The sequence below is a fragment of the Bufo bufo genome, chromosome 1 (assembly GCF_905171765.1).
Source record: "Bufo bufo chromosome 1, aBufBuf1.1, whole genome shotgun sequence".
NCBI lineage: Eukaryota > Metazoa > Chordata > Amphibia > Anura > Bufonidae > Bufo > Bufo bufo.
In genome coordinates this window covers 118,757,499-118,778,827 of record NC_053389.1, presented here as the reverse complement: position 1 = coordinate 118,778,827, position 21,329 = coordinate 118,757,499, and the positions used below count along the sequence as shown (strand labels likewise).

The window sequence follows — 21,329 nt, the reverse complement described above, 5'->3', positions numbered from 1 at the left end:
TAAAATTTCACTGGCTGGCAAGGTGGGGCTTGGTTAAGGGGGACACCTAATGACCTTTTTTGCCCTGCTGCAGACAGGAGGCTCCTGCATCGGCCACTTGTCTTTGGATCAGACTCCGAATAGTGATGAGGAAAGGTGACATGGCTGATCTCCTGGGACGCCTAGAAGCTTTTGTTATATATTGTATCTGATCAAAAGAAATAGCATCAAAAGAAATTCGTTTTTTATGTTAACTTTTTAAAACTCCCTTTAGTGATGGCTTCAGGGAGCCAGAATTAATTTAATTTCTTAGTTATTTGGAGAAGCAGAGTGTGTGTGTGTGTGTGTGTGTGTGTGTGTGTGTGTATATATAATAATTTCTTTATATAGATGACTGTTCTTATATTCTATTTGTATTGTTTCTAATCTTCTACTATTTGATATCTGGTATTACAGGGATCTGCAACCTTTGGGACTCCAGCTGCTGTGAAACTATAACTCCCAGCATGCACACTTGCTCAGCTGCCCTTGTAACTCCTTTAAAAGTGAAAGGAGGAGGATTCTGGGAGTTGTGGTTTCAGAACAGCCGGCGTGCCGAACGTTGATGATCCCCGCAGTATCGTATAGAAAATGCGAGTGATCACCTATTTACTAAAACTAACCGAATGGTCCTCCTTGCTTTTTCTGCAGGTTTGGAGTATGGCAACATGAAGCTGAGCAGATCTGGTACGCTACAAATGCAAGACAAATACACCAACGGCTGTAAGTAGCTCTGGACTTCCTCCCAGCTTATCTTAAGGACATGTTCAAGGGGAGAATGGGGTCCTGCAATACTTGATTCATGGCTGGACAGGTGCCTAAGAGTCGGTGCACTGACTGGGCTGAATTCTATTAAATTCAATGGATTCATTGCTTCTCTGGTTTCTTCTAAGATCCACCTGACTTGAAGATTTGACAGCCTGCCCATTGGGCTCTGTGCTATGTTGTCCAGCATTATTTCACTGGCATAACGATTGATTTGGTGTTTTGTATGCTTATTGTGGGGCATGGCATTCATTGCGTATCATTCTTTCCTGTACTGAATACAGTCTAGATCTATATATATTTTTTGGTTTAGAGTGAATATTATGACTGCATCCTGGGTAGCCAAGGTCATATGATGGATATAGTCTCGGTCCTACATATGTATACCAGGTTAATCTAGCTAAATACACTGTATGAGGAAAACCTTTCTCTTAATATAGTGTCTATTTTTGTGCCTGACTTGTGTAGAAACCTTCTTCCTAAAGGCAAATTCATAATGTTCATTAAATGTCCTTGTTCATGAATTCTCTCCTTAAATGAATCCCGTCTCTTCACTGCTCTGACATCTTGGAAAAGATGAAGCTTGTCTGATTGATTGTAAAAGACTCAAAATTGTGTCTTAGCCTGTCAGGAGCATGCATGTCTCTAATGTCTGCTAGCTTTCTGCAGAACCCCTACAAAGGGTCTGAGCTCGGGTAATCAAGCTGAAAACGGCCATTGTGCTCTGGCTCCGCCCACTGCCACCTGCTGCATTCTGTGCACGCTAAAGTGTATGATCGCCTGTGAAGCTAAGCTACTAATTTACTAGTCACTCTGGAAAATTCAGTTCAGTTGAAGTGCCTAATTACAGATATATTATGATCTACTGTGCAAAAGTTAGGCAGGTGCAGAAACCAATGCTGCAAAGTAAGAATTCTTTCCAAATTAGAAGTGTTGCGTTAATTTTTTTAGCATTTATCAAAAAGTAAATGAACAAAAGAGAAATCTAAATCCAATCAATATTTGGTGTGACCACCGTTTGCCTTCAAAACAGCATCAGTTCTTCTAGGTACACTTGCACACAGTCTTTAAAAGAACTCAGCAGGAAGGTTGTTCTAAGCATCTTGGAGAACTAACCATAGATCTTCTGTGGATGTAGGCCTGCTCAAATCCTCATGTATTCTCAGACAGACTGGATGATGTTGAGGTTAAGGCTTTGTGGTGGCCATATTATCACTTTCAGGCCTTCTTGCTCTTCTTTACACTGAAGATCTTAAAGGGTCACAGAACGCCCTCACGCTGTGCGCAGCCACTGCATAGCCGACAGCCGAGGACCAGGAAGCGGGGAGTACAGAGCCTTCACCGCTTCCTGGTCCTCCGGTACTAATGAGCGCTTCCATAATGGAAACGCTCATTAGTATTCACCCCATAAGACGCAGGGACATTTTTCCCCCACTTTTGGGGGGAAAAATATGGTATGCCACCTGCTCAATACCAAGGAAATCCTGAAAACGGGATCGGGAGGTGGGCCCTGAGGACTGGAGTTGGGGAACACTGGTATAGCGTCTGTGCTTGGTATCTCAGCTCAGCTTCATTCACCTGAATGAGGATGAGCTGTGCCTAGGCCACGTGACCAATGTATGGTGACGTCCGAGGCCTAGACTTTCACAGAGCAGTGTGACCCCTTCTTACAGCTGATCGGCGGGGTTCCCGGGTGAAGCCAGATGCTTCTCTGATGGATAAGTATCTGCCTGTATTTCTCTGCATTGAGGGCACCATTGAGGACCATAGATGCAGTGGTCAGCCAAGAAAACTTAGTGCAGCAGGTGAAAGACACATCATGTTCACTTCCCTTTAAAATCAGATGATGTCAAGTAGTGCCGTCAGCTCAGAACTGTTCTGACCTAGAAGAATTACTGTTTTGAGCGCAAAAGATGATCACACCAAATGTTGATTTGGTTTAGGTTTTTATTCATTCACTTTGCATTTTAATTGATAAAAATAAACTGTTAACACTTCTATTTATGAAAACATTCTTAATTTACTATATATAATCTCCTTTTTAACATGGATGCATGCACCGGTATGTTACTTTATTTTTTTGTATTTTTTTTTTTGCTGAAATCTCTGCCAGAGGCTCCTAACAGAACCTCAGCCTCAGTTGTGTGCCTAGCCTTAGAAAGAATATATAGCATTAAATCTGCATTAAGTATGCAGGTTAGTGATTTTGGAGACCTTGTGCAGATTGAATTTTTACAATCTGTGTGGTCAGTTCAGAAGTCTCCCAGGATGCATTTCACAGACAGATGCTGTTTTAATTCATGCCAGATAACCGTGCCTCGGCCAGTGTTACAGAGGATTATACAGAAGGGCAAATGTTTGCTAAAAGAGCAAATGTGACCTTGTAAATTATGCATTATTGTGACCACATAATATATTTATCAAATATAAGATTAACATTCAGTAATATTTTTGGGGGTTTCTAGCCGTTTGTGAATATTTAGACTGTTAGGAACTGGTTCAGTGGCAGCTGTGGGCGGCTGGTGGAGTCTAGAATACAATATATTAGTCTAGAATACACTAATTAAAACCTAGATGATGTAAATTGTAGCTTTATTATACAGTGTGCTGGTGCAAAAATTAAATTGAGAAATATTTGTATCTTGTAACATGTCTCAAAGGATTTATCCACTTTTCAGCATGCCCTTTCGAATCGCAGTGCCCATCCAACTATGAACACTTTCTGAAAGGACTGTACAGACAGGCAGAATCTCACTTTTTTCATATTTTAAGTTGCCGCCTTGTGCTAAAATTAAAAAAAGCTAAGTTTCCCCTCATCATTCTGCACTCATTTTTCCTTAAAGTGAAAACTGAATTTTAGAAATGTTCACAAAATTTTAATTAAAAAGGAAAAACTTAAAAATTTCATGTACATTACAAGGTGCATTTATTAAGACTGATGTTTTAGACACCGGTCTTAATAAGCCCCATACCCGGCGGTAGAGTTATGAAGAAGCGCAGGCCTCTGTATAACTTTGACTGTTTCACTGCTGCTTCTAAATGTAAGGCAGCTTCCCAGCTGTCTTACATTTAGACCATTTTCTACACCTAAAACAGGCCTAGAAAATGATATATGAGACGGGCCTGGTGACCCTTCCCCGCCAACGCTGCGCCCATTTTTTTAGACCTGGTGTGAGGAGGTCTAACTACTTAGGAGGTCATTTATTAAACAGAAATACGCCTAAATTAGGAGTATTTCTGGAGCAGATTGCGGCACAAAGGTCAGATCTGGCAAATGCTTGATAATTTTAAGGTTGCAGTTATATTCCCTAAAAGCCATTCATATCTATAAGGGTTCATTCACAAGTCCGCAAGAACGGGTCCGCAAATTGCGGAACGGGTGCCGACCCAATCATTTCAATGGGGCCGCTAAAGATGCGGACAGCACACTTTCGCTCTGCGGCCTCGCAAGAAAGATAAAGCATGTCCTATTCTTGTCCGCATCCACGGACAAGAATAGGCATTTCTATCATAGTGCTGGTCATGTGCGGTCCGCAAGATGTGGAACGCACATGGCCGGTGTCCGTGTTTTGTGGACGTCTGAATGGACCCTAGTGGTGAGACAATATGCTGGCTGTGACATTTGACAGGGCACACTTACAGTATGCTGGACATGGTTCACGGTATAGGTTAGGGGATCTTAGTACGTCTGTGGATATTATTTTTTGTCGGCTTACCCATCTCCGCTTGTAAACGGGTTATCCAAGAGGCATATAGAGTCCTGACTTTGTACCGTGTAAACATTTGCCTGAGCGGAAGGGCAAGTCGGATCCCTTCTTTATGAGCTGTCAGCTCATTGCTTTAAAGGTAACCTGTCATCAGGATTTTGGGTATAGAGCTGAGGACATGGGCTGCTAGATGGCCGCTAGCACATCCGCAATACCCAGTCCCCATAGCTCTGTGTGCTTTTATTGTGTAAAAAAAAACGATTTGATACATATGCAAATTAACAGCCGCACCTGAGGGGTTAACTGCTGCCACTGATTGCAGCTCTGTCAGAGGCAGGGTGCCGGCTATGTGATTCTGCGTCGACACACCCGCCTCCTGTATTAAACATTAATTATCATTGGTGGCGCAGTGCACCCTCTGCCCCCAACCCCCCAGTATTAAAAACATTGGTGGTGCAGTGCGCCCTCAAACCCCCCCCCCCCCTCCAGTATTAAAGTAATTGGTTGCAGTGGCCACAGTGTCACCTCCCCTCCTCCTCATTGGTGGTGCAGTGGTAGCTTCTGATTGGTTTACAAGCAGTGTAATCCTGGGGCTCCAATCGGTTACCATGGCAGCCAGGACGCTACTGAAGCCCTGGCTGCCATGGTTATCTCCCTGCTGCTGTGTGCACTATGCACAGCGCAGCAGGGACAGTGAAGTCCTATTCACCCTGATAGAGCTCTATTAGGGTGAATAGGACAAGGGATTAAAAGATCCCAGGTTCTGGCCCCTAAGGGGGGAAATAGTTATTAAATAAAGTTTTTTTTAAAAACCACCAAAATATGTATAAATCACCCCCTTTCCCAATTTTACATATAAAATATATAAACTATTAAAATATTTGTTAAAAAAATCTGTGGTGAACGCTGTAACAGAATTTATTTATATTTTTCCAAAAATGAAAATACACAGAATATCGGTATAAGTTATCGGCTATTGGCCTGAAAGTTCACAGGTTCTCCGTATCGGATCTAGAAAATCAATTTTGGTCGATCCCTAGTCTAAAGCTCATATCAGCATGGGCAGGAGCCATTTAACAGCCTTGTGGTTTCTGAACGAAGCCCTACAAGTGCTTCTTCAGCTTCTGCAAATTAAAGATATGACTGTAATGTTAATATAGGGGCATCAAACATGATCTCTCCTTTAGAGAATTAATTAGCCTGTTTTCTGTTGCGCCTTTTCTTATCTCTGATGTCTTGATAGAAGGGTCCAGGCGTAGATGGATGTGTGCTGCATAAGCCTTCAGATCACACACTGGTTGAACAGCATGGGCCATTGTTCTGCGTTAAGAGTATCCGTGTATCTTACAATTCTTGTGCAAATATCTCATTGCCAGTGCTCTTGAGATGCTATTAAAGATGGCTTAAGTCATTCTAAATTCAAGCGGCTTCCACTGTATATTTTATATTTTATTTTTATACTTTTACTGTGTGAGGAAGCTGAAGTTTCTGACCATTTTAAGTTAAAGTGGAACGAGCATTGGACTTCAGGTGAAAAAGTATATAGTAACTTTTTGGAACACTTCTATGAGGCCCTAGGTGTAATGTTATAGGATTTTGCCCACATGTGTATACTCTAGGGGTGTATATGTAATTGCAAGTTACAACATTCATTCAGGTTTGTAAACTATTGCAAGAAGTCAACACTATAGAAAACTAGTAATTGGTTCAGAAGCCCCAAAATGTCGCCAGAAAAAAAATAAAGAAAAATAAACAAATAACTAAAGTCCATACATCTAAAAGTCAGAAATATTTGCTTGTAGATGTAAGTCAGTTTCTATGTTGAGGACAGGAACTTCTTCAGATACAATACAAAGTGTATTAGAAACAACATGGCTGTGCCCTTACCTGTTGTCTAAAAGAGCAGCTCATCCCAGGACACTACTGTAGGAGGCACTACTAGACATCCAATCACTTCATGCACTTCAGTAATGCAGGAGTTTTACCACCGAAATGTTCATGCCGATTAGTTGGATCTTCCATATTTCAATTATTATATCCTAAGGCCTCTGTGACATGATGAACATTATATAGTTGCAAACAATCATTCCAAAGTACCATTTCATGTATCGGAACCTTCTTAGAAAAGATGTGGTCTTATTACTCATGGAAACCAGTTTAGCTTTCAGTTTGTACTTATTACTGGAAAGATAAAATATGGACTATGGCTATCATGAACAGTGGGGCCATGTTTTCGTCTAAAACCACTTGATATCCAAGTACCTTGGCCATATTTCGGCTTGTTTCATGACCACTTCCATATGTTGACTTATTGACATAACCAGGAGTCAGGAGACTCTACAGAAAAACTTGGCATGAATCTTCCTGCCACAACCACCGCTGCCAAACTCAGTTGAAACGATCTGGCAGATGAATGAAGGTTCCTTTTGGTTTCTTCCAAGCTGCAGTCTAACATTTGACAATCGGTGGAAGAAGGGGTTTGTGGTTGAGTTACAAGCAGGCTTTGGCTCATGGAGCCATCGTTGCATGTGCTGCTTACTCCAGGCTGAGTATTTCACGTTATCTTACTTGAAAAGCTGCCCTCACTAAATCTAACTATGGAAATTAGATTTGTTCCTTCAAAAATCCTATTTTTTTTTTTTCTTTTAAGTTCTTCTTTAGAAAAGCAGATGGCAAAAAAATCATAGACCCTACAAAGGGATTCCAAGCAACACATCTATGCAATTTATGTATGGAACTCTGTGATCCCCTCGATAGGAAAATACAACCTTTATTGGTAACCTCTTTGAGTTTGCTGGTTAAACTAAAAAAAATCACTTGTACAGACAGCTTTCTGATTAGAGTATATTCAAGAGGGATGAAACGTTCCTTTTCCAAAGAGCTTGCTTTATTAATACAGATACATCAGATGGTGGAGGCGGCATTTGGTTGCCCCAGGCCAAATTTCTATGCATTGCTGATAGCTGCTGCTTGAAGATTTGTGTTGTCAGTTTCAGAATTGAAATTCTGCCTGCCTTGTCTTTTGTGATATTACCTCCAGTGTCCAACCTAATAACAGATCTCATTTTCTTGGCAGCGTTAGACAACTTCTTATTTTCTTTTAATATATGGAATTTGCAATTACAAACCCCCAGGCCTCTTGTTCCAATAGGGAAATATGATAGCAGTCTATAAGTCATGGGTATTAAGGCCAGAATGAAGCCAATGATTTCTAGATCCCATAAGGGTCCTAATTGCCGGTTTAGCTTTTCCTTCCATGAGCAGGTGGGTGATTTGACATTGGTGAAACTGTAATGGTACACTCAATGCTTGGACTCCTGAGTTTCCTGAAGAGAGAGATGCCACCATCTCTATTCATTATGTATACCATATCGCTTCTACATGATGTTAACAAAACAGATATCCACTGTACTAAATGCTGCCATACAATGTCCCTGGTGGTTTAGAACAGTAAAGGAAGTACATGCCCTACTCGGGATTCTCCTAGTGGTCCAGTGCTTCTGGGACTCTACACAGTTGCCTATTGTGCCACACCTAAAACTACCCCTGCCTTTGTATGGGTTGATTAATTCTATAGATGAGTTATCTTTGTCTTTTCACGTTTTGACAACATTGTACATCTTTTGCAGTTTTTAAATTTTATTTTTGTATAGTGTAGAAACATCTTAAAGCGTACCTGAGTTAAAAAAAAAAAAAAAGTTGGAATATTGGCTGTGCTTCTTGGTACAATCATAACTGTGAAGTAACGGGTGTTTTTCAGCTTCCCTCCAGTCTGTCATATTATTCCGTGCTTCAGCTGCACAGCTAATTGCATTTCTCTCAGAAGTAGAGGATGTCTTCTTTCTGCCAGTAGTGTATGCAGTGACCTTAATTTCCTTATTTCCTCTGTTTTCTTCTTGGTAGCTGAGAAGGGGATAAACCACATTTACAGAAAAGCATGCTGCTCCTCTAATGTTCAGAAGTTTTATCAGGCTCACGATCTCAGCTAGCTCTGACACGCTCCCACTTCCTTTCAGCCGTCAGTGCTGTGCCTACATAAATATTCCACAAAGTGCAGTAAAGACCCATACATTTCTGATGGTGCCATATTACAGGTTCATGGACCTTGTATGCAGTTATGTATATGAGGACTAACCCAGAGTTGTCACCTTACATACTGTACAGCATGGAACTCTGCTACATCTATTTTGTTTGTGCAAGAGTTCCTCATAACTATGGCGGCACATTATCATCCATCAGGCCCAGAAAAGAATACTTCTCCAGTTACATAATCATATTGTGAAACATGAGACCCCAAAAAATGGAACTTGAGCTAATGTATCTTTCATTAGCTTAATTCCTTCCCTCATAATGGTGCTTAGTAAGGTTTGTTACTTTTCAGACATGTCATACATGTGGATATTCTCAAAAAATCTTATATTGCTATATTATATTCTTTTGCGCGGAGTCCTGAACTCTCTGTGCATTTAATAGACTGCCCCAACCTTCTACCATTGATGGCGTAGACTGACATTCATAGTCATGGTCTATTAAAGATCATTTTAATTGAAAGTTATGAGGAGAACATTTTATAAGAATTTGTTCCCACTCAATACTGCATATAAGTGAAGACTTTACACTACGTCAAAGCATTCAACCATTGATCTGAATCTTTGGTGCTCCTATTTGACTTCAGCTATTAGCTGATGGACAGAAGACTGACCTCACCGAAGACTGTTCAGTCTTTCTGCCTATGGCTGTTAGAATAGACCATCAGTGTTTGATCAGCGGTAGGCCGACATGTTGGACAAGCTGCAGTACCAGGCATAGATTCCAAAGCTCCTTCCTTGTCCTGAACAGTGGGGAACCAAAGGTCGCATCCTCACCAATAAAGGATATGATGGTCTGTCCTAAGGATAGGCCATCAATGTGCTAGTCCAGGGAAACTTCTATTTGCGAGCTCTTAACTGTATGAGTTCTGAGGCTCATAAAAAAAAGTGGTGCCGTTTTTACCATTTCTTTGAGCACCTGTCAAACTTCCTGTGTAGGTACAGCTGAAGAATCTGTATAGACGGTAGTATATATCTATGCTCTGTAGTAACATTGTACTGTTGTTGATTGCTGGTGGCATCTTCTAGAGCTCTATGGCAAATACCAGCCTGGTGTATACTGCCAAATAGGTATATACGAGAGTGGTGCTGTTTGAAGAAGAAAGCCACCATATTTTTAATCTTGTACAACCCCTTTAAAGGTTCCAAACTTTTCCTGTCCATGCACAAGGATATGGACTTGAATGCTTGTAGCGTTTTCATATGGCTGGTATTGTTGTTTAATATGGAGGGGTACAAAATAAAAGGAAAATTATTGAAAATGGTAGAGAATGAAATTAGCTACCCGACCAGATTCTACTGGAGTTGGAAGTGACTAAATACCAGTGTGGTTGTGTCTATGGAAGGTCTATACTGGGGATTCAAGGACATTTTATTTGCTGCAGTACAGCCATAATTGTTTAGTACGGAGGTTAATTGCAGGCTTTGTACTCCACATCATGGTGCAGTAGATAGTAGCACTGAGCATTGCATTCTTCTTGATGATAAAGCGGCAGCCTGAGGGTTCTTTAGCAACATTATGCAGTACTGTTAGCTAAGCAGCAGATGCTACCGCAGCGCAGTCTATATTGCTTTGAGGGATGCTCCTAGTGCGTTCCTGTTGTACCCCGCTTTGGTGTATATCCAACCAGATAGCCAACGCTCTGAAAGTTTAATTTCCTCTCTGTTGTAAGTCTCTCTAGATAGATTTGGCTCAGGGATAAAACAGACTATGATATGAGCCAACACCGGCTTAATAGCACAGTGCCACGCTCTGTACTTTTCACCTTCAGAAATGTGCCCTGATCATTCAGGAGAAAAGTTCAGCTCAGTCTGAAAACACTTGGCAGGGCGGTGATGGTGCAATATTTTATTTTGCTTATTAGCCTGGACATCAAAAGCATCTTTTTGGAATTCTGTCTGACCAGACATCAGCAGCCCACGCTCCCGCTACTTTGTTTCCCTCCATATGCTTGCTGGTAGCAAGAGATGGAGGCTCGAACAATCTGGTCTCTGCTAAATCCCTGGCATGAAGACCAGAGGGCTAGGTTTTATGATGACTGCCAGCAAAGTATACAGAAAGTGAGCATAATGAGACCTGTTGTGCAGTCTGTAATGGAGATGCCACTTTGTTAGGTACAAATCTGCAGTGGGGTTTACAAGCGGTAGCATTTACAATAAATGGGATCATTCTGCACCTGTGTATATTAAAGGGAGCCGGTCACCTGGATTCTGTGTATAGAGCTGAGGACATGGGCTGCTTAGATGGCCGCTAGCACATCTGCAATATCCAATCCCCATAGCTCTGTGTGCTTTTATTGTGTCAAAAAAACTATTTTATAGATATGTAAATAAACCTGAGATGAGTCCTGTCTCCTCCATGCTTCAGAGAGGAGTCCAGCGTTCTCGGACTCTGAGCCCAGCCATGCCCACTGTGAAGGAGCCCAGCACCGCCCTGCATCCGCAATCTCCTTCTTGCTCCCTGGCGACACAAAGCTAGAGCGCCGTAATCTCGCGATGCACGAGCTAGCGCATGTGCAGTTCGTTCCCTGAGGCTGATGCCAGCACAAAGGAAGGAACACTATGCCGACACCGCGCTTGCACATCGCGAGATTACAGCGCTTTAGCTTTTTTTACGTCCGGGAGCACAGAGGAGATTCGCAGGATGCGGGGCGGTGCTGGGCTCCTTCACAGTGGGCATGGCTGGGCTCTGGAAACGTTAGTAACAGCTCCTTGGGCTTCTTACTTGCCTCATATATAATATAATTATATATATAATATTTTATATATATATATGTGTGTGTGTGTGTGTGTTTTTTTTGACACAATAAAAGCACAGAGAACTATGGAGAGTGGATATTGCGGATGTGCTAGCGGAGATCTAGCAGCCCATGTCCTCAGCTCTATACCCCAAATCCAGGTGACAGGTTCCCTTTAAAGGGCTTGGCCCATCTGGGACATTGATGGTGTATCATTAGGATATGTGATGAGTGTCAGGTGCAGGTTCCACCTCTGAGACCTGCTCATATCAAAAGAACGGCCCCCCAAGTGAAGGAGAGCACACTGTGCATGCTCTCTATACATTGCTGTGGGAGTTCTGAAAATAGCTGAGCGGGCACGCTTGGCTATTTTTAGAGGTCCCATAAATGGAGAGTGCACCATGCAAGGACGGCCATTTCTCTATTCATCGCTATGGGACTGCCAAACCTGGCCGAGCCAGCGCTCTGCTGTTTTTGGAACCCCCGTAGCGATGAAGAGGGGTGGCCACACATGCACGGCTGCACTCTGTCTACTTTAAGGATCCCATCCTGGAGATAGGAGGGTGTCCTAGATGTGCGAACTGCATCTGTCTTACATCGATGGCATTGCCTAGCGATATGCCATCAATGTTCCAGATGGGTCAACCACTTTAAAGATGGTGTGCCAGGGCAAGAAACCATGTTAGGGCACATAAATATCACAGCTCAGTACCCCCCTCTCTAGGCCAGAATTAAGAACCTCTCAAAAAGGAGCTTTAGGCCTGGCCAACTCTGCACGTTCATACATTACACGTGTGGCCATTTATTAGTCATGCCATGCTACATATACCCTGCAGTAATAGCTGTTTACTATCTGGGCTTATGCCTAGAATGGCCATGCTGCACAGCCATAGGTGCCCCAGGTAGTGCCATATTATGGAAATATACTTGGCTAGATGCAATGTGTCATAATAAAGAATCCACAAAATAAAAAGCTCTGTCTGTAGTTTGAGCCATAAAGGAGATACATCAGGAGTCGGACCCTACAGACTTTCCAGTCATTGCAGCCTTACGACTGTGGAGCTCGGAGGTTGTACAGTGCTGTAATTTGTAGGGTTGTCACGATACCAAAATTTTGATTAGATTCCGATGCTATAAAAAGTATTGCGATACTCTATACCATTCGATACCACGGGAAAAAAATAAAACGCCAAAAAAGCAGCGTGCATTCCACATTTTATGGAACATCCGGCCCATAAAATAACAGTCTTATCCTATTTTATGGGGGGAGGGACAAGGTGACTATAAAATGGCAAATTGCAGTTTTAACTTTTTTTGATTGATTATATTTTTATATGTAAAAATGGGAAAGGGGGTGATCTAAACTTTTAATATTTTGGTGGGTTTTTTTTTTATTTTCTTTTTAACTTTAGCCACCTTAGGGGGCTAGAACCCTTGTCCTATTCACCCTAATAAAGCTCTATTAGGGTGAATAGGACTAATGAACATGATTATAATACTGAGGAGGAGGAAGTGGCTGTGGCCACTGCGCCACCAATGAATATAATTTACCCCTAAATACAAATGTATGCTCGATCGGGTGCTGGCCTCAATGACAGGAAACGGCGTTCCGCGGTAATTAACCCCTTAGGTGTGCCCTGTCATTGAGGCCGGGTATGTGATATGGCTGGCACCTGGGCATACATTTGTATTTAGGGGTAAATTATATTCATTGTCATTGGTAGCGCCCCTCCCTTCTTTTCATTGGTGGCAGCAGCAGCCGCATCACAGTGGGGAGGGAGGGACTTCCTCCTTCTCCACTGTGCTGCTGAGGAGAACATGGCGTGCCTCGTATCGAAAAATAGCAAATCCCGGTATCTTATCGATTTGGGTCTAAAAGTATTGATTGGGTATTGAAAATTCGATACCCGGTGCAATTTGGTAGTGTGGATGAGGTCAGTTGGAGATGAAGCAGCTCAAGTCAACATGGTGTTTTCCTATCAAGCCGCTCCCTAGGCTGGTTCCCCTGTAGCACAGGCTCAGCAATGAAACATTAGTGGATCAGTGATGAAGAATTTAAGGTTTATGCTATGACTAGCATCCGTGAATATAGCTGAACCTGCGGGAATCTCCTTCACCCCAGACCGTCATTGTTTTTTGACACTTTTATTACTCTTCAACCTCTTCCAGGAACCTTCGCTGATGAGTTTGGGTTTCCAGTGATGTCACCATGTCATGGCTGGAGCCCTGGGGACCACTCTTGTGACAGTTTCATGTTTATATATTCTTCCTCTCCACCGGGAAGTTAATACCTGAATGTGCGGGAGCATCCTGCTGATGAGGAAAAAGCACTTTGATAAGCAAGAGGCCTTTGCCTTTTTTTTCCTTTGTTTTGAGTGAGTTGCAGACGTCTGTCTTGATAAAGATATATTAAAGGGAAACGTGCAGCTCCCATGCTAATAATAATTTTCCAGATTATGTTTATTTATAATAGGCATAATCTACATGAATATATTACATGTCTATATTATACTCCAGAGCTGTATTCACATTTCTGCTGGTTACTGGAATAGACACACCCCTGACCGCTCCTATAGTGCTTTGCAGACAGAATCGGACTGGCCCACTAGAGTACCAGAGGATCCTCTGGTGGGCCCAATATCTGGAGCCATGGGAGGTACCAAAAGTCCAGGAATAAAAAAAACTTTTGGAGCTGATAATTTACCATTATAGACGATTCAAGACCTAATGGACTTGCCCAGATAATTTTTGTGACTGGGCCTATGGAATCCCACTCAGACACTGCATTGTAAAAATGATGGAGCCCTAAGTTTGGTGAGCTTATGTCCAAAAGGCAAAAATTGTGATGTTGTAACATTATTTTTTTTTAAATTGCTGTTTTTATTTTAGCAATATAGATCAGGGGTTGGTAACCTTCTGCAGACCACCTGCTGTGAAACTACAACTCCCAGCATGCACACTTGCTCAGCTGTTCTTGCAACTCCCATAGAAGTGAATAGAGGATTCTGAGAGTTGTAGTTTCAGAACAGCTGGAGCACCAGAGGTTGCTGATCCCTGATATAAATGGTCTTAAAGGGGTTGTCCGATCAGAATAGGCCATCACTGTGGCCCCAAATCCCTGCCGATCAGCTGTTCTGCAGAAGCTTAGACTCTGAAACCACACAGCCCATTCCGTTGTGTAGTGGACAGAGCCGGAGACAGCTGCGCTCCTCCCACTGAAGTGAATGGGGGCAGCACAGCAGTTACCAGCTCTGTCCACTGCACAACAGACAGAGCTGTAGAGCTATTGAAGAACATCGGATCAGATAGTGATGGTCCTCTTCTGTGCATTGGCCACCACTTGTAAAGGCTTGCAGAACCCCCTTTAAGGGCCATTCAGCATTTATTCAATCAACTTTTTTACATTTAATAAATGGACAGATTAACTGCTGTTCATGCAGGAGATGGGTTGATCATGCAGAAAATGTGAACAATTTTGTCAATAAAGAGCCAAGGGTTTATAAGCATTGATTGTTTTGTGCATTTACACGGCTCCGTTGTCATGGCTCTGCATAATAATCATTTATTATAAAGCGGCTATAAATGGGAGAGATCAGGGGGAGGGTAGAGAATGTGTTTCCAGTTGTAACCATTCATTATGATGTCCTTTACCTCCTATGTTTTCTAATGCAAAATGTTTTGCTGATCTAAGTTGCTAAGCAACAGACAATAAGGAGAGGGTTGTAAGGCCCATTCTCCACGCCACTATGACTTCTCCTGTAGTAGAGAAAGGGGGTGTACACCCCTTCCTAATCATTATTTTGGTTGGTTATCCCTCCAGTGCATTTGCAGTGTGAACATTTAAAGAAATATCTATTTTGTGTCCACAGTTCCTACACTACATGGCTACAGACTACAAACAGACCCCTTGTAGTCCAGTCTTGTAGTCCAGTCTTGTAGTCCAGTCTTGTAGCCCAGTCTTGTAGCCCAGTCTTGTAGCCCAGTCTTGTAGCCCAGTCTTGTAGCCCAGTCTTGTAGCCCAGTCTTGTAGCCCAGTCTTGTAGCCCAGTCTTGTAGCCCAGTCTTGTAGCCCAGTCTTGTAGCCCAGTCTTGTAGCCCAGTCTTGTAGCCCAGTCTTGTAGCCCAGTCTTGTAGCCCAGTCTTGTAGCCCTTCTCCCTTTCATCTGTCCCGTAAGGCCTCTTTCACATGAACGATACGGATTGTGCCAGGGTGCGTTCAGTGAAACACCCACCATTTCACAAGCAAGTTCAGTCAGTTTTGTCTGCGATTGCGTTCAGTGTTTCAGTTTTTTCTGCGCAATCAGTTTTGATCAGTTTTTCACGCGCGTAATAAAAAAACAGAAGATTAACAAACAACATCTCCTAGCAACCTTCAGTGATAAATGCATTGCATCCAGGTTACATCCGTTTTTCACTGAATCCCTATTCACTTCTATAGGGGTGCGTGAAAAAGGCAGTATATAGAACATGCTGCGATTCTCACGCAAAGCAGAACTGATGCGTAAAAAAAAATGGAGTTGAAATGAATGGGTCAGGATTCGGTGCGGGTGCTATGCATTCACTTCATGCATCGCACCCGCGCGAAAAACTCGCTTGTGTGAAAGAGGTCTAAGGCCTCATGCGCACATCCATATTTTTCATCCGTATGCTATCCACATTTTTTGCGGACAGCACACTGACCCATTTTGTTTCTATGGGGCCATGCACACATCAGCATTTTTTAGCAGCTCCGGTTTTCCGCTCTACGAATGATAGAACATGTTCTATTGTGGTTCGTTTTGCAGAGAAGAACAGCTCTTTCTATTGATGCGAGAGATAAAAACACGGCATGCAGACAGATTTGTATTTTGCGGATCTGTTCTTTGCGGACAGATATCTAGAAATGGTCGTGTGCCAGCAAAACTTCTTCGGACACATGGAAGGGCGTAGGAGCCCTGGTAGTCTGTATTCATGGGGACCCAAAAAAGGAATGGTAAAATGATCTGGATTTAGCACTGGGTTGCCCTGCTTTGTGTAGTAGGGGGCAGGTTACACTTCTGTTGACCATATAAATAAAGAACGGTCTATTCTTTGTTTCTCAGCCCCTCCGTGCAGTGCGCAAGCAGCATTCAGCACTTAGCACCTAACTGCAGCCTGGATAACCTAGGATTTCCCATCTGGACAGACCTGCTTGTCTTGCTTTTTATTTAACCGGACAGGGAATTTACAACAATCGTAAAAGCTACTGCTGGGCGTTCAGAACCTGAGGTTTTGGCCTGAGCCAACAATTAGGATAGAATCTGCAATATTCCCATCCTTCATCCTCTTCGTCCCCGGTCAACATAAATAAAACTTATGTTTTAGACGAATTCATCAGATAATTACCTAATGTACATTTCACATATTTACCGTTCAGTAGTTATAAAAGTAGTTTTCTTCCTCTGCTACCCACTGTGTTTCCCCATAAATTACCATGGCAACGACCTGTAGTTCTGAGCCTTTGTTAGGTCGAGCATGCTCAGTGTGTTGCTATCAATTCTCTACCTAAATGTCTTGTGAAACAAAGGGAGTGTCAGTGTGCTGGTGATTGGTGAGTAGAGGGGGCGTGACCAGGCTGTATATCAGGCAGCCAATCGGTAAACCTTAACAGCAGGAAAGCTAGGGATTGTGGGGATTGTAGTTTTGTGAGGGAAGATCAGGCACCATGGTACTCAGTGTGTTGCAGGCTCACACAGGAGCTAGACAAATGGGTTGCAAGGTAAATTGAAGCTCTGGTTGTATGTATAGGTGTGGGTTCTGGTTGGGTCACAGATTGCAGCCTTAATGCAGTTTTTTAAAAATTACGTTATTTTGCCGGAATACTCCTTTTAAATATCTGACTGTACTATAGACTACAGTAGAATACGAATGCCGTCTATGGGATTTTGACAGGCTTAGAGGTAAGCTGTCGCCATGAAAATGCAGTGCGAACTACAGGCAATATGTTATCGAGCTAGAGTTACTGAGGAGATTGATGTATGGTTTTATGGTAAAGGATTCAGTACACCGTATTTTTCGCCTTTATAAAATGCACTTTTTTCCCCAAGTGGGGAGAATAGCAGTGCGTCTTATAAAGTGAATACTGGTTTATGCTTTCATTACACAGGTATCCAGGAGGTGCGCTGAGTGAAGCGATGTACTCATGAGCCTGCTCCATATATCCCTTTTTAAAGGGGTTTCGGAACTTTTATACTGATGACCTATCCTCTGGGTTGGACGCTTCGGCCTTCTCTCTAGTCACCAAGCGCAGTACCGTACATTGTATAGCAGCTGTGCTTGGGATCACAGCTCGGCCCTATTCAGCTGCTCCTAGGCCATGTGACCAGTGATGGCACATCACATGGCCTAGGGGTGGGCAACCTGTGGCACTGCTTCTGTTGTGAAACGATCACTCCCAGCATGCATACTTGCTCTTATTTATGGAGCATGCTGGGAATTGTAGTTTCACAACAGCTGGAGTGCTACAGGTTGCCCACACCTGCCTGTGAGAAGGTCTTGTGCTGCTGCAAGTACAGGTGCCTTCTCAAACAGCTGGTCAGCAGGGGTCCTGGATGTCTGACCCCCAACGATCAGATACTGATGACCTATCCAGAGGATAAGCCATCAGTATAAAAATCTCAGATTATGTTTTTCCATTAAAACGAGTGTGACCAGGTCTGCCAGAATTACCAAGCAGCAGAATCTCCTGTATAAGCGCCTGCGCAGGAGAGGACGCTGATGTGGAGGCATGGTTAAATCTCACGGAAGCCTTGGACATGGTGCTCTGTTTATACACGGTACCCATGGGCAACGAGGGGGCGTCTGCAAGCATGCTGCGGTAAGGAAAGATTCATTTTAGCATTTCATTACACGTCAGTGTATGACATTTCAAAATTTCAAAAATGTCAGCAGAAAGCATGCTTTGGAACCAAAACTCTTTGCTTTCCAACTGGTTATGTGATACACTTTTACATCGTGTTGCGTTTCCCCCCCCCCCCCCCTCTTGCTCATCGTTGGCTTTTTGTTTTTATTGGCACCATTTAACATGACCGACTTCTTTAACTGATTTTATGGGTCTGCCCTGCACTTGTGGTTTCCCAATGATTTTTCTTTCCAAAACTCTTTGAATGTTCGAGCCGGAGATTAACAAACCACAATTCCCAGTAACCATTATTCTCCAAGTCACACTATGTACATATCTGCAGAGCTGACTATTGTCGAGCGGAAGATCGCTTTTTCTTCCCTATTCTCTTCTTGTCTGAACTATTCTAGCTGTTTTGTTACATTACTCTTATGTGCAACTTCTCTATAGTTAAACCATTCCTATTGAGCTGGCATTATGCTGAGATATGACGGCAGTATTGGTGGCATTTCTTTGTGCAAGAAAACAGGTTCCCTCTTGTCTGACTGTGGCAGATTTAGAGTGCATCCCCGATCAGACTGTAAAGCACGCCCAAATCCTTTAGTCAGACTTGACTAGTTGTCCAGTTTGGCCTAAAAGGTCTAACTCTGCTGGTTTGTCAAAGCACAGCATCTGAATGCGAGCGAGTATGAAGATAAAAATTACATAAACTCAGTCACTAATTGTCAAGGCTCTGAAAGTGACCCTTTAGCACTGCCCTCTGTATGAGCGCTTATTGACCCTGTCTCTCAGTATACTACATGGTTGGCCCTTCATTACACCATCTAATTCAACATTTTCCCTTGTGATGGCCGTCACAGAGGAAACAGCTGACTGTTCCCCAATAATAAAAACTGCCTGGTGGTGTTTCTAAAGCTGAACCTGTGGCAAATCTGCTCAATACGGGGTCGATTTCAATAGGATGATGTTTTTCATGAGACAGCCCCATTTTAAACTCTGTATTACCATTTCCTGAGTTTCAGGATGCCGAGGTCTGTAGGGAACTTGGCTACCTAACCAAGACCCTCAGGTGCACTGTACCCTAAATCCCTAGAAAAGGGAGACCCCTCTAAGCCAGGACAAAAGATCTACAGCAAATGGCGGTTCCCGTTTTGGAGGTCTAAACAACGTACCACATTTGCCCTGTAATGGTCACCAGCATCCCTGGTGACTTGCTTGAAGGTACACTAGACCCTCAGCAATCATTAGAAAGTCCTCATTAAGAAAAAGGCTTGTCTATATGAGACAGCACCTTTAATACTTAGGCGAGTTCTCCTGACCTAGTTCCTCGGTGTTGAGATAACAGAAAGACTTCTTATTTATTCAGCTTATGACACCCACATTTGAATGTGATAGTCCAGGGTATTGCCGGAAAAATCCCAAGTACCAAGTATCCTGTTTGATGAGAGCAATCGCTGATAAGAAAAGGTCACCAAAGTTACAGTAAATCTGGGAAGGTTTGGGCTGTTGGTCACCAGGTTTCTGGACATTTATGAATGTAAATTGATTTCTTATGATGAATGTATTTTATAAAGTAGATCTAAAAATAAGTTTACTTCCGTACTAAGCAGGATGATGTGTAAATTAGTGGTCATGATGAGTAATATTTGAGAATTTTTGTTTTCTAAAAATATTTTGTCCACTAATGACCCACTTCACAATAAAGTCATTGTTAATGATTCCAGAATGTCACGTGTACAGGTAATTTTTTGTTCTGCCAGTTAAAACCAGATACACACATCCTTATTTTTGTAATCTGGTTTTATTTTCTTATTGTACTTTTTTTTTAATTCTATCTCTTGAATATGAATATTGAGGCTGCCATCTTGGCCAAGATGCTAACAGCATTTAGAGATCTGCTTTACGGCAGGCCTTGGTCCATAGACGTAGTGGCCAGGAGGGAACCTTATTGACTTCTATGGGAGAGTTTTCTAGGCATGCTTGGTAACCTGTACAGAGGTTATTGTACAAGGAGAGAGAGATTATTTAGGCCCAAATTGGACCTGAATTGCATTTTTCTAAATGTACACAATGTAGTCCATTTCTGATGACACATTCCGTTTAAATGGAGAGTTTTGACCACTTGTGTCTTTAGTATGTGGTTTGAGATTTTAGTGTTGGGTAAAATTGGTAGAATGAAGATGCACTTTAGGCTACTTTCACAATAGCGTTCAGAGCGGATCCCAGACGGATCCGCTCATATAATGCAGACTTGGGATCCGTTCAGAACGGATCCGTCTGCATTATATTGTAGAAAAAAATTCTAAGTGTGAAAGTAGCTTCAGACGGGATCCGTCCAGACTTTACATTGAAAGTCAATGGGGGACGGATCCGTTTGAAAATTGAGCCATATAGTGTCAAATTCAAACGGATCCGTCCCCATTGACTTACATTGTAAGTCTGGACGGATCCGTTTGCCTCCGCACGGCCAGGCGGACACCCGAACGCTGCAAGCAGCGTTCAGGTGTCCGCTTGCTGAGCGGAGGCTAAACGCTGCCAGACTGATGCATTCTGAGCGGATCCGCATCCACTCAGAATGCATTAGGGCTGGACGGATCCGTTCGGGGCCGATTGTGAGCCCCTTCAAACGGAGCTCACAAGCGGAGCCCCGAACGCTAGTGTGAAAGTAGCCTTAGACAAAATTTTGATAATCTGGATGATGTCGACTGAATGTGTGGCTGACAATTTGTCTATGGGAGCCAGTCGACTCTCGCCCAACATCAAACCTACTGGAGTATTTTCATTCAGCAGCAATGACCGAAGTAATTTGTCCTTTTTTTCTTTTCCTCCCGAAGAAGAATCGGGTCTGTTGGACTTTAACATGCCAGTTCTTTGTTCCCTTGGCAGACTCCAATGTCCGTATTGAAATAGACATGCTGGATTATGGGGCAGTCAGGAGAAATATTGAGCTTTTAATGTATATTAATCACATACTAAAGAAATAAGGACCCTTAAAACACAATACTTTATTTCTATTTGGATAAAAGAATATCCCAAACCTTAAATGTTAGGTACTCCAGTAAACACAAGGTACAAATAGATAAAGATAAAAAATCAAAAACAAACAAAACCACAATCGCAGGGAACAATAGGGGAATGTGGACCGTGATCAAAA

General features: G+C 42.7%; 1 protein-coding gene across 1 annotated transcript in view; it reads left to right on the top strand.

Annotated features, from left to right (window-relative positions):
* The window catches only part of KAZN (kazrin, periplakin interacting protein), a 182,906-nt gene that overhangs the window by 59,641 nt on the left and 101,936 nt on the right, over positions 1–21,329 (top strand). The window contains 1 exon segment of the mRNA XM_040428799.1: positions 670–741. Within this exon segment, the coding sequence (XP_040284733.1) occupies positions 670–741 (72 nt within the window).